At 43.1% G+C, this 14751-nt stretch overlaps 1 protein-coding gene across 4 annotated transcripts in view; it reads right to left on the bottom strand.

The window, feature by feature from the left end:
- LOC122560620 (dmX-like protein 1) overlaps nucleotides 1-10561 on the bottom strand; it is a 236632-nt gene extending 226071 nt beyond the window's left edge. For all 4 annotated transcript variants that reach the window (XM_043711479.1, XM_043711440.1, XM_043711459.1 and 1 more), the window contains exon 1: nucleotides 9673-10561. In XM_043711479.1, coding sequence (XP_043567414.1) covers nucleotides 9673-9759 — 87 coding nt within the window. In that variant the 5' untranslated portion in view covers nucleotides 9760-10561. The remainder of the gene's footprint in view (nucleotides 1-9672) is intronic.
- Between the last annotated feature and the right edge of the window lie 4190 nt (nucleotides 10562-14751).

The raw sequence follows: 14751 nt of genomic DNA, 5'->3' as shown, positions 1-14751 counted from the left end.
GCCTGAGGCAGGAATTGAACCTGGGTCTCTGGCAATGTGAGGCTGCAGTGCTAACCACTGTGCCACCGTGCTACCCATAATGAAGTATGAACACCTTTTGATGAAAAGCAGCTTCCAGTGTATTTGTACTTGTTCAAGGGAAGTAGAGACAACCCTGGTAATGATAGACCTGTCAGCCTTACTTTGGTTGTCGGTAATGTTGGAAAAGATTATAAGAGATAGGAGTTATAATCTTCTAGAGAGGTGGTGATTAGGGATAGTCAACACAGTTTTGTGAAGGGTACATCATGCCTGACAAACCTTATTGAGTTCTTTGAGAAGGTGGCCAAATAAGTGGATAAGGATAAAGCGGTTGATGTGGTGTACATGGATTCCAGTAAAGCATTTGATAAGGTTCCCCTCAGTAGGCTATTGCACAAAATACGGAAGCATGGGATTGAGGGTGTTTTAGCGGTTTGGATCAGAAATTGACCAGCTGAAAGAAAACAGAGGGTGGTGGTTGATGGGAAATATTCATCCTGGAGTTCAGTTACTTGTGGTGTACTGCAAGGATCTGTTTTGGGTCCACTGTTGTTTGCCATTTTTATAATTGACCTGGATGAGGGCATAGAAGGATGGGTTAGTAAATTTGCGGATGACACGAAGGTCAGTAAGGATTGTAGATAGTGACGAAGAATGTTATAGGTTACAGAGAGACATAGATAAGCTGCAGAGCTTGGCTGAGAGGTGGCAAATGGAGTTTAATGCGGACAAGTATGAGGTGATTTACTTTGCAAGGAGTAACAGGAATGCAGAGTACTGGGCTAATGGTAAGATTCTTGGTAGTGTAGTGAGCAGAGAGATGTGTCCAGGTACATAGTTCCTGGAATGTTGGGTGACTGCAGGTGTGGCACCTTGAATTCTCCCAATATCTGTGTGGCTTCTTCCTGTGTTCTGGTTTCTTTCCATGATCCAAACGATGTGTAGATTAGCTTAACTGGCCATGCTAAATTGTCCATAGTGTCCAAGATGTCCAGGCGAGGTGGATAAACCATGGGAAATGTGGGGTTACAGGGATATAATAGGAGGCTGGGTCTGGGAGAGACGACCTTCAGTGGGCCTCGAAGGGGCAAATTACCTCTTTGTGTACCGTCGGCATTCTATGATTCTAAAACGTGAAAAGAATCCTGATTAAACAATTCCACTGAAAATGATGGTAGTTATGATTTAAAATATTTGAACACAACATCAAGTCCAGAAAGCTGTGAACACCCTAAAGATGAGCTGATCCTCAAGCTCATACTGATCATCACTGGAACAATGTCACTTTAATACTAACTCGAGTTGAACCTAATCTCACAGCACATGGCATCCTCGACTCTGATGCAGAAGCTTCATGTTCCAAGTCTCATTTGAAGACACGATGCTCATGGAACGTAACCATAACAGTCAAACTGAGGGCGTCCTTCCAATACAGTACATGCTAATTGCAGGTCATGGAATACCTGGGTCAGCCATATACAAAGAACAGCACAAAACCTGCGTCAATTTTATTCCTTATTTAGACCTGCTACTTATCCCCTATATCTGGTTTTTAGCCCCCCATTCATGTGTCTATCAATAATACACCTTAAACATTGCTAGCGTGCCTGCTTGCAGGACCTCCTCTGGCAGTGTGTTCCAGGCATCCAGCCTCTGAAAACTTTGCCCTGCACTTCTCCCCTAAAAACTTTCCCTCTCAGAGTTTGTGAGAGGATTCGTAGCTCGGGTGCTCGTTGTTGTAGTTCTGTTCGCCGAGCTGGGAATTTGTGTTGCAGACGTTTCGTCCCCTGTCTGGGTGACATCCTCAGTGCTTGGGAGTCTCCTGTGAAGCGCTTCTGTGATCTTTCCTCCGGCATTTGTAGTGGTTTGAATCTGCCGCTTCCGGTTGTCAGTTCCAGCTGTCCGCTGCAGAGGCTGGTATATTGGGTCCAGATCAATGTGCTCATTGATTGAATCTGTGGATGAGTGCCAAGCCTCTCATGCTCTACTGTACTTGACCTTTCCCCCCTAAGAAGAAGCCTCTGACTAACAATCTATGCTTCTCAATTTTGTAGATCTCTAAAAGGTTGGCCCTCAGCCTCCATCCTTCCAGTGAAAGCAATTCAAGTTTGTCCAACCTTTCCTCAGACATAAAACCCACCAGACCAGGCAATGTCCTGGTAAACCTTCTCTGCTCCTCTCCAAAGCATTCAATGCCTTCTGGAAGTGTGGTGACCAGAACTGCATGCAATATTCCAAATGCAGCCTACAGTGTCATACAGCTGTAGCACAACTTGCCAACTTTTGTAGGCATTCCGCCAGCCAATGAAGGAAAGTCGTCTTGACTAGTTTATCCACCTGTGTTGTCACTTGTAGAACCCTCGACACTTTTTACATGAAAGTAACATTATAGAACTATGATTAGAAATGATGGTGACTCCAATTTTTCTGTCATACAAAGAAATCCTTAGGGCCAGATGGGATCTATTCCAGAATACTGAGAGAGGCATGGAGGAAATAGCTAGGGCCTTAATAGATAATTGTACATGCTCTTTGACCTCAGGTGAGGTTCCAGAGGACAGTAGACTGGCTGGTGTTGTTCCTTTTTTTAAGAAGGGAAACAAGAGATAATCCTGGTAATTACACACCGGTCAGCCTGAAGTCAGTGATGGGGAAGCTGTTGGAAAAGGTACTCAGACCCTGGATTGATTCATGTTTGGAGGCAAATGGACTTGTTACTGATCGGCAGCGTGGGTGAGAGAGAGTAAGGTCATGTTTAACCAACTTGGATATTTGTTTTGAAGAGATGACAAGAATGATTGTGGGAAGGGCAGTGGATGTCATCCATATGGACTTTAGTAAGGCATTTGATAAAGTACCTCGTGGCAAGCTCGTACAAAAAAAGGCAGAATCTCATGCAATCGGGGGTGTGATGGCTAGATAGATACAGAATGCCAGTAGCAGTGGAAGGGTGCTTTTTGGAATGGATAAGTAACTAGTGGTGTTCTGCAGTGATTGGTGCTGGGGCTTTTGTTGTTCATAATCTACCTAAGTGATCGGGAGGAAAATGTGAGTGACCTGATATTAAGTTGGTAGATGACAAAAAATTGATAGTGTTGCAGGGAGTGAGGAGAACTATCAAAAGATACAGTAGGATGTAGATTGCAGATTTAGGCTGAGAAGTGGCAGATGGAGTTAATCTGGACAAATGGAAAGTGTTGCATTTTGGAAGATCAAATTCAGTTGCAAATTATACAACAAATGGCAGAACCCTCGGAAGCATTATTATACAAATGGATCTGGACTTGGACTCATGAGGAGTGGCAGCTGGAATGTCATTATGGATCAACTGCACCAGACGATGTGATTGTGATCTCCATTTCACTGTGGAATCAGAACCAATATCCTCACTTTACCCACAGTGCAAGTTATGACAGACAACTCAAGAAGCTAAAGAAACTGATCAGTAGTGGAAGCTCGCTACTGCTCTCACAATCCCTATCAGCACTTTTTGGATGATCTGGCGAGATAGTGGTAGTGGTAATATAACTGGACTAGAAATTCAGAAGTTTAGGCTAATACTCCATTGCTATTAAGTTTAGAAAACCATTACAGCAGCTGGTCGAATTCAGTGGATAAATCTGGAATTGAAGGCCTATTTCAGTAATGGTGCCTAAGAAACTGCCACCAACTATCTCAAAAAGTTGATTAATTAATGTCCTTTTGAGAAGTAAGTCAATAACACTTTTCCTAGTCTGGCCGACATGCAACTCCAGGAATAGCACTGAATAGACTAGGAAACCACTTCATTTCAAGAGCAATTAGCAACTAACACTGCCATTACTAACAGTGCCTACATTCTGTGAAAAAAATATTTTTGAAACATCCGAGCCCTTCAGGTGGCTGGCACAGTGCACTATAGTCTCTACTACTATATCATTTGCAAAAGGACTACCTTACATGTCAGTGGCCTCTATATCACTCTTGTGAGGATCAACAGAGTTCATAATGAGAAGGGGTGGGCAGGACTCGAAGTAAAAGGCTGTAGATTCAGAGGGTCACTTATCAAAGGTAGCCATGATGTGGAGAAGCCGGTATTGGACTGCGGTGGACAAAGTTAGAAATCACAACACCACATTATAGTCCAACAGGTTTATTTGGAAGCACTAGCTTTCGTAGCACTACTCCATCAGGTGATTATGGAGTATAAGATCATAAGACAGAATTTCTAGCAAAAGATTACAGTGTCATACAGTGATATATTGAACAAACCTGGATTATTCAGTCTTTCATCTTTTAGAATACAGGTCTTGGTTCTTTAATATGTAAATCCCAGAATTTATTTTAATGAAACCTTCAGTTATCTCGAAGGTGACTTAAAAAAGGAGAGAGGTCAGAGTCTGTCTGTATCCCAATCTTGAGTCAGACTGGTTCTATTTCCAAAGCGGAACTTGCAAAATATTGCATTTATTGACTGCCTGCAGATAGTGCATTTTTTGAGCAAAATAGAATGTATCTGCAAAATATAAATTCCGCAAATACAAATTCACCCCATAGACCTGAATGTGTGTGTGCACAAGCATGAGAGAGTGCACATGCGAGAGTGTGTGTTTGCATGTGTAAAAGCTTGATAAAGTATGTGTGGGTGTGATGGAGTATAAGTCTGGGGGGGGGGGGGGGGGGGGTGTGTGGAGAGTGTGTCGTGTAGTGGGGACACCTGTAGTGCGACATGAACCCAAGATCCCGCTAAAGGTCATCCTCATGGGAATTTTGGGTTCAAGTCGCACTACAGGTGACCCCACCACACACTCATCCTCACCCACGCAAAAACTCTCTCACAGGCTTATACTCCATCACACCCACACTTTACCAAGCTTTTACATGCAAACACACTCACATGCACGCGCACACACACAAGCCTGAATTTGTATTTGCCGAATATTTTGCAGATGCATTTTGAGCAAAAGAGAATGCAAAATCTGCAGGCAGTCAATACATGTAATATTTTGTAAATTCCACTTTGGAAATAGAACCGGTCTGACTCAAGACTGGGATACAGACAGCCTCTGACCTCATACCTTTAATGCACTGAGCTGAGATGCCACCTTTTGTTATAAAACCTGCAGTTATCTCGAGAAGGTCACTTAAAAGACTTTCTGGGATTTACATATTAAAGAACAGAAACCTGCATCCTAAAAGATGAAAGACTTAACAATCCAGGTTTGTTCAATATATCACTGTATGACACTGTAATCTTTTCCTATAAATTCTGTCTTATGATCTTATACTCCATAACCACCTGATGAAGGAGCAGTGCTCCAAAAGCTAGTGCTTCTAAATAAACCTGTTGGATGATAACCTGGTGTTGCATGATTTCTAACTTTGTCTCTTATCAAAGACCAAGCTGCTAATCACTTAGGAGGCATCAGACAGGTCTTATTTGGAACATTGTTGGTTACCTTGACCAAGCTGTACAGCTTGATATCCAGGGCTCTTGTGGCACAGCAGCAGCATTCCTACCCCTGGATCAGGAGGCCTGGGTGCAAGCCCTACCTGCTCCAGAGGTGCGTCATAACATATCTGAACAGATTAGAAACATAGGTTAAACAAAAATAGCTGTGTCACCAGGGCAACATTAATTGGGGAATGCAGAAATGTCGGTGAGGTTGCAAGCAAATCAACCATGAACTTAGTGAATGGCAGAACACACTCAAGGGCCAAATGCTTCCACGCTATTTTTGGTTAACTTATGTTTCTAATCTGTTCAGAGATGTTATGACACACCTCTGGAGCAGGTGGGACTTGCACCCAGGCCTCCTGATCCAGGGATAAGAATGCTGCTGCTGTACCACAAGAGTCCTGCCTACCAAGCTGTACTTTGTTCAAATTTCTCAGATTCACGTTCTGATAGTGCCATGTCAATACTTTCAATATGGCTTCATTTTCCTTTACCAAGGATTCCCCAACTGTGGTTGATGGCACTTCTAATCATGTTCATCCCATTTGCCAGAAACATGGAAAATATGAAGAGTAAGCCATTCAACCCTGACTCTGCTTCATTATTTAGTATAATCATAGCTGATCATTGACATCGATATGCTAATCCTGCTCTCCTTACATATCCCTTCACCCTTTTAGCCACAGGAGATTAGTACATCCTTTCTTCTGCACTTCACTCTTCCCATTATTCAGATGGACCTCAAGCTCAGTCATTTCTCATGTCATTTCTGCATGCACTCTGACTCTGGTCTCTAAATCATTGAAATTAAGCTTATGATAACCTCAATGAGCAGCATCTTCTATTTCACTTAGATAGTTTACAGCCATCTGGAAATCGCAACATTAGTCATTTCAGATCCTATAACTCCATTTGTTGTTTAATTTCTCCTGCTCTCCACACTAGCATAAAAACAATCTTTGTTCTTTCTTTCTTTCTCAACCTATCCTTGCAGCCACACTTGTTTCTTAAAATCTGATATGCATCGTTTAAGTTCTGATGGAACTTTATGAATGTGCAAAATAATGTTGCCTCTACAGATACCCCCTAATTTTAAGTTTTCAAGTATTTACAGAAATAGAAAATACATGAAGGAGTAGACCATTCAGCCCTTCAAACTGGTACCACCATTCAGTACAATCATAGCTGATCATGCAATTTCAGTATCCCATTCCCACCCTCTCCCCATACCTTAGATCCCTTTAGCTGTAAGAGCCACATCCAGCTCCCTCTTGAATATAATCACATGAACTGGCCCCAACAGCTTCCTGTGGGAGAAAGTTTCACAGGTTCTGAGCTAAGTGAAGAAATTCTTCCTCATCTCAGTCCTGAATGGCTTACTTCATTCTTAGATTATGACCCCTAGCTCCGGACTTGTCCAACATATGCGACAGTCTTCCCACATCTAGCCTGTCAGGTCCATTAGGATGCTGTATGTTTCGAGGAGATTCCCCCCTCATTCTTCCAAATTCCTGCGACTGCAAGCCCAGTCAATTCAGTTTTTCCTCATGTCAGTCCTGCTGTCCCAAAAATCAGTCCAGTGAACCTTTGGTGGACTCCTTCATTTGCAAGAATGTCCTTCTTCAGACTAGGAGATCAAAACTGCACACAATACTCAAGGTGTGGACACACTAAGGTCCAGTAGACATTCTTACTGATACTCAAATCCTCTCCCTATGAAGGCCAGCATGCCAGTAGCTTTGCTCAATGCCTGCTGCACCTGCATGCCAATCTTCAGCAACTGTCCCACTAGGGCACCCAGGTCACATTGCACATCACCTTTTCCTAAACTGCCACCATTCAAATAATAAACTGCCTTCCTGTTTCTGCAACCAAAGTGGATAACCTCACGTTTATCCACCTTATATTACATTACTTTTCTTCCAATGGGGTTGAGGCTAGATAAGCCTTCACTAAAAAAAAACTTCATTGCAAACAAAGAATCTCCTCAAAATCTGAATTAATTGCTATGATAGAAGTGAAAATGAGAAATTTTCAGAAACAGGTTTCTGTTTAAAAAGAGAATTATAGTAGCCACCTGTACTAATTAAGGAAATTTTCCTTCAATTAGTACACAAAATGCCAAGTTACGATTCTGCCCAACCGCAGTTGTGCAAACGTTGAATTAACGGCATCCTTCTGACTGTCAAATGATAAGCCAGCATGCCAACCAAAATATCTACCCCTAGGATTGAAAGGGCTTCAAAGTAAAACAGGTTTGAAACAACCAAACCTAAATGTCCCATGCAGTAAATATACAACCACTTGTAAAATTATTGCATTTCCAAAATCCACCCAAATTTCTCCTTCCTAAAACAAAAAAGAAAATTTCATGATCCTTGTCACTTATTCAGCATACCAAATGGCCACTATGTAGCTGAAAATGATCTAGGATTTGAGCCAAAACATAAATGGCAATCCAATGCCTTAGTGAGGAAAAGTTGCACTGTAGATATGCAACCATTTAAATAAAACTTTAAAACCATAGAAGCTCTCATGGCATTTCTAGTGAGAGAAGGATAATTATCCCCAATGATCTGAACAATATTTATCCTTCAAGCAAGATCGCAAAAACAGATTACCAGATCAATTTCACACTGCTGTTTGGTTGACAGTTTTAAAAAAATACAACAGTGACCACAACCCACAGATAAGGCTGAACAAGTGCACTGGCACCTTGGCCCCACTACTCCACAAGTCACAACATAAAAGTAAAATAATTTTCTCAAAATGGCCAATTAACACCATCAGTTTTAAATTAATAAACCAATCTGGCTTCTTAATAAACCATTTATAAAAACAAAGCTTATTCAATTAAGCCAATACATGATGACATGCATTGTCAGTAACACTGAGGGTCAAATGCTTATCCCTCAAAACTATCACCAGAAAAAAAAATGAAGTGTTCAGAAAAAAGGAAAAAACCTTGACACAGAATGACTTTCTGGAAAAATAACATTTTGGACAATTGTTATTCTTGAACATGGAAATATAAATCCTACAATGCTCCAAAGTCTGCTACTGGCATGTGGTCACTAATCATACTGGGTTGTCACTGGAATATTTCTAACTCAGTTTGCTCAGTAAATACAATTTGGCAGGATCCTCTAATCAAGAAAAAAAACATCCTGAACTTGAGTTCTTCAAAAATTGGAGAAATCAACTGGACAATCCCTCCACCAAGCTTTTTCGCCCAACTGAGACTAGATATCACAACGTATAGTATTCAAATTGCCCCAGCAGCGTTTATAGCAAATCAAGCAGTCATGAACCATGTGATTTCTCGGAAGTCTATTAAAAATACACGGCACTTCCAAGGACAAGAGCAAATTTCGAGTTACTTAAAAACTTGAAATAAACAGGTTCCACGATCAGTTAAAACTTTAATCTTTAAACTTTAAGTCCAAGAAATTTTAAACATGAAGCATCTTTTTAAATGCTATACTTCAATAGTTCACTGGCTGTCAAGCAAATATGCTGAAAAGTGTAAACAAACCTAAGGCTTTCTTTACTGACCTCGCAGCTACACGCTACTTCTGTTGAGTGTATTTTGGAATGAAGAATATTGGCAGACTTTTGTTCTAGTGAGCTTGCACTGTCGCCGATTGCAGTTTCCCTGATGCTCAACTAAGGTTTGGCGCATTTGGTACGTAAGCACTTTCTGGTGTCTACTCTTCAGTAACATAGCGTCAAGTTTAAAAGATTAATTTATTGCTACTGTGGGACGTTACTTGGTTACATTAATTAAATTACAGTTCATGTGTACCAAGCCATTCCCACTCAAGTATCACACTAGCAAAACAAGACTGAGTTGAATACATATGGAGTAAGTCTACCAGCTTCAACAGGTGAGTACCTGTACAGAATACGTATTGTCCAAAAAAGGCTCTTTACAAAAATTGTGATGAAAATAATTATCAGAATCCCGACTCAGCCCGATGTTTATCCAGGTTCCACAAGTTGTCCGTGGCCAGGACGTGCACACTTGTGCACGATCTCCTGGGGCTGTGCACAGGTGCACAAGCCGACTTCGGCTACACACGGTTCTGAGGATCCCTTCCATCCAAATGGATGTGGTTACTCAAATAAGCGACTTGTTTTGACGGCTGCTAAACAACACCCACCCCAAACACTAATCGGCTGTTCTACAGTCCTCCGCGGACTGACACACTCACCGTGAACGGTTCATCGCCGACGTTGCCCACCGAGAAACAACTGTCGCCGGGGTTGACGGCACCGGTTAAGACCTGGTGAAGATTCATCCTCCTCTTCACGTCTCGTACCCTCCCGCCCGGCGAATAAAGCGGCGAATCAGCCTCCCGGCCGGTTCCCGACTCCTCGGCTCATCTCAGACTAGCAAAGGAGACAGCCGTCCAAAGGACACCTGCACGCTGGACCGAGTCGGACCGGACTAGACCGGCTTGGGTTGGCCCTGCGTTCACTCGGTCCCGGTTGACGTATCTGATGGCCGCCGTCCTCCTGACCGCTCCTCGTCAACACCGCTCGCAACGTCCCGCCGCCATCTTGCTGACACATCCAACTCTCGCGAGAGCTTGGTGCCGCGAGGAGGGCGGGGCTCCTGTTGCCATGAAGACGAGTCACAGGACGAGTTCCTTGAAGCTCTGGATTCATGGGCTTTCCATGCCAGCCTGGTCTGAGTCTGTCACTTTAATGCACACAGCATTTATATGGAACTTCTCACAATCTCAAGACGTCTCAAAGCACTTAACAACCACATAATGTGGTTCTTTATTTTGCTGCAAATGAATGTGGACCGAGCTGTGTCGTGGAAGGAGAAATTTAAAACAAATTGATATATCTGAAGAAAAGGGAATCAGAGCTGAGCTAAAGATTGAGGTCACCAAGGGTGAAGACTTGCAGAGGTTGGGGAGGATCTGGCAATGAGGAACATGGACGAGGACTTGACCGACAGTGAACAATGATGAAAGTTGACAGAAATGGAACAGGATGATAAAGTATTAAAGATATGATTTTGTGATAAGGCCCACAGTGGTTAGTTGAACAAGTTAGATGCTGCACTGTATAACTGACTAGAAGATTTCGGTAAGTGGCAAAGATTTGTCACCTATGAACTGAGTTACAATAAAAAGTCAGTATAATTCAAGCATTGACAATAATGTTATTGATTAATGACTGCAAGTGAACTGTCATTCTGGAGAAAAACGATAAGGTTAGCAATAATTGTTGATCAAGTTGAGTCAGCATGTGGATGTACCGACCCGAGAAGGTGCAAAACTGATGTGTCAGTGGGGGAAGCACTTTGGGGTCAGCGACCATAATTGTATTAGTTTCAAAATAGTGATGGAAAAGGATACACCAGATCTAACAGTTGAAATTCTAAATTGGAGGAAGACAAATTTTGATGGTATTAGGCAAGAACTGTCAAAAGCTGATTGTGGGCAGATGTTTACAGGTAAAGGGACGACTGGAAAAATGGGAAGCCTTCAGAAATGAGATAACGAGAGTCCAGAGACAGTATATTCCTGTTAGGATGAAAAGAAAGGCTGGTAGGTGTGGGGAATGATGGATGACTAGAGAAATTGATGGTTTGGTTAAGAAAAAGAAGGCAACATATGTCAGGGTCGCTGAGCCGGAGGGTGAAGCAGATTATGTTCCAACACCCGATCACCTATGGAAACAGGCAAATACCTCAGGCCCTCACATCACATAATCCGCCTTACCATGCTAAAGACTTGGGCCCTTTGGTCCACTGTGCAATCACCACGGCTGATCCACAATGTTATCATCTGCAAACACGCCAAGGAGGGATGACTGTCCTCTATTATCCAAATCCTACCTCTCACCAGGCCTCACTCCTGCACCATGAAAATTGGGAGGTCCTTGATTTGTTCAACCCTGATGTATGGGCTTAAACATTCTCCCATGTTGGACTTACGGAACGTGAACCCATTCAGATCGCTTTAAAACCAAATGTTACTCTGCCATCCATCTGCCAATACCCACTGAAACAAAAGACAATACCGAGCCTCCCTACTCTAATTGATGATTTTCTCCATTAAGGCATCCTGGTCCCTTGCCAATCACCCTGTACCACCAAAATTATGGCTGTCCCAAAATCTGGCAGTATAGATTGGTTCTAGACTTAAGAGCTTTCTATGCTATTTTACAGCCTCTTCATGCCCTGGTCCCAAATCCAGCTCATATTCTAGTCGCGGAACAATCACATGCTAAAGTTTTCGCAGTTGTTGACCTGTAACAGGCTTTTTTCTCTCTACCCCTGCATGATGATAGTCAGTACCCATTTGCCTTTACTTTTAATGGCCAGCAGTTGATGTGGACTTGAGTACTTCAGGGCTTCATACATTCACTGACACTTTTCTCTCAGGCCTTACAGAAATAATTGTAGTCTCTGATCCTCACAGGTGGGTCTGCACTGATCCAATACGCAGACAACCATCTCATTGCCAGTCTAGATGAAGAATCTAATCACTCCGATGTTGTCCTCCTCAACTATCTGAAACTCCTGGACTAGGTTGTCTCTCAATTGCACAAACCTAGGAAAAGTTCCTAGGTTTCATCCTGTCGGCTGACTCACGCACCTTGAACAGAGCCGTACTATTCCTATTGTCAACTTCCTGGTCCCGACAACTGCAAAACAGGTTTGTCAGTGGCTGGGCATGGTCAATTTCTGCCGACAATGGATCCCTAATGTTGCTGTCCTCATCAAGATGTTGACCCCTTTTACTTCCTACGAAGGTATCTTCGAGCTCTCCTCAGAGGCAAAGCAAGCCTTTGATGAACTCAAACATGCCTTGATTCAAGCTCCAGCTTTGGGAAGACCCCTCTATGACAGACCTTTCCAACTTTACTGCACTATTCTGGATGACTGTGCTTCCTCAGTTCTCACTCAACTACATAGAGATCGACACTGCCTGGTAGCCTATTTCTCTACTAAACTTGACTCTGTTGCCTGAGGACATCCCCGTTTTATTCAAATTCTTACCGCTATTTATCTTAGTTTACAGTCTGCAGAGAACCTCATACTTCAGCAGGACATTATCTCATGCAGTGATCGCAAACAATTGCAAACTCAACATTTGACTGCTGCTCGCCAAAACCATTATGAGGTTGATGTCCTCAACAACCCCCTACTGACCTTTACGTACTGTACCACCATTAATCCTGCCGATTTCCTTGCACATCCCCCGTCACCATTATCCACTCCAGATCATGACTGTTTTCTCCTCACCTTTGAGGACATCCAAATTCATCCAGATCTTTCCAATGCCCCTATCCCTGACCCTGACATCAATATGTTAACTGATGGTAGTTCTTCTACTGACCATACAGATACTCGCCTTTCAGGCTACACAATAGTTGATGATCATGGCTCCGTCTTGGGATCAGCTTCTTTTGAGATTCCCTTTTCTGCCCAACAAGCTGAACTTTTTGCCCTGATTCGCGCCTGCATCCTCGGGACTGGCCTTCGAATTAACATTTACACTGACTCCCACTATGCTTTTGGGGTTGTGCATGATATTGGTCAGCTCTGGAAAAATAGAGGGTTTTTGATGTTTTCAGGTACTCCCATTTCTCACTGCCAGCTTGTCCCAGACCTTTTAACCGCGCTCCTGCTCCCAAAACAGGTTTCTGTTATCAAATGTGTTGCCCGTACCACTGGCCAATCTCCTGTCGACATTGGTAACCATGCTGCTGATGACTCTGCGAAAGATGCCTCTCATGGCCATCTTATGATTGTGCCTAAAATGATGAGCCAGACTGAAAGCTCTGACAAGGCTGAGTCGACCTCTGACAAACTAATGCCAACCACTAAAGATGTTGTTATCTTACAGGGGACACCTCTGACTCTGAAAAGTTGCTGTGGTCCAAGGCCGGCTGTTATTGTAATCCTGTTACTAAACTCTGGACCACTTTGGCTGGTCAAATGTGAATGTCTGATGCTCTTGCCTAATGGGTCATTGACCGTCTCTACAATGCTACTCATTGTGGTGCTCGCTCGACATCTGACCTCCTCTTGACCGCCTGGTGGCACCCTCACCTCCAGCAGATGGCCCAAAGTGTCAGTGCTCGATGCCTCACCTGTCAAGAACACAACCCGGGCAAGGCACACCCTGGTGGGGCAGACACCCCTCCCTGAAGGGCCTTCCAAACCCTTCAGCTTGATTTTATTGAGTTCCAAAGGTGTTAGTACTATTAGTACATTTTGGTCATTGTTGATGTTTTTTCTAGATGGATTGAAGCCTACCCCACTTCCAAAACTGTTGTAAATATTTTACTCAAGGAGATTATTTCTTTTTGACTGTCTTCTGACAATAGCCCCAATTTGCTGGTAATAATAATGAGGAATTATGTTGTCATTTTGGTATCCGCTGTCAACTTCATTGTGCTTATCACCCACAGGCTGCAGGGCTCATCGAGCATTGTAACCAGACTCTGAAAACTAAACTTGCCAGATTGACTTCTGAGACAGGTCTTTCCTGGGTTAGGTTATTGCCTCTGGTATTGTTCTGCCTTCGATGTACTCCTATGGGTAAAACTCGCTTGTCCCCAGCCGAAATCGTCTACAATCGAGCTTTCCGCACACCATGGAATGATGCCTCCTTCCCTATCCACCACATGATATGTTCTCTTATGTTCTTTCTTTGACCAAAACTTTGCGAGGTCTTCACTCCCAGGTTCATGCTGCTCATGAGAAACACCTCTCCCTTGACAGTGTTCCGACTGCCGAACCAGGTTCCTGGTAAGCCTTACCTCTACTCAAAGAGGTCTAAATCGGCACGCCACAAAAGAGAAAAGGGGGAACTGTTGTCCTTCACTAACCATTTGTTTTTTCAAAGTCACAGTAAAATATTTGGCCAGGATAAAGTGCTCTGTTACACCCTCACTTCAGCAAAGGACTCTGACCCATTTCCCCTTCCCGAATCCTAATGACAGAAATGGAATTCTTCTAAGGCATTTACCGGATATAATGTTTCCTTTGACAATACTTATCCCACCTGGTAGCTGCTTGTGGACTTCCTCTAATAAATCCAAGCTAGCCTATCCAAATTGTTTAGGTAAAAACAATGACTGCAGATGCTGGAAACCAGAGTCTAGATTAGAGTGGTGCTGAAAAAGCACAGCAGTTCAGGCAGCATCCGTGGAGCAGTAAAATCGACGTTTCGGGCAAAAGCCCTTCATCAGGAATACAGGCAGAGAGCCTGAAGTGTGGAGAGATAAGCTAGAGGAGGGTGGGGGTGGGGAGAAATTAG

This window comes from Chiloscyllium plagiosum, chromosome 2 (assembly GCF_004010195.1).
Source record: "Chiloscyllium plagiosum isolate BGI_BamShark_2017 chromosome 2, ASM401019v2, whole genome shotgun sequence".
In the NCBI taxonomy this organism is placed as follows: Eukaryota; Metazoa; Chordata; class Chondrichthyes; order Orectolobiformes; family Hemiscylliidae; genus Chiloscyllium; species Chiloscyllium plagiosum.
This window is presented reverse-complemented; position numbering and strand designations above follow the sequence as displayed.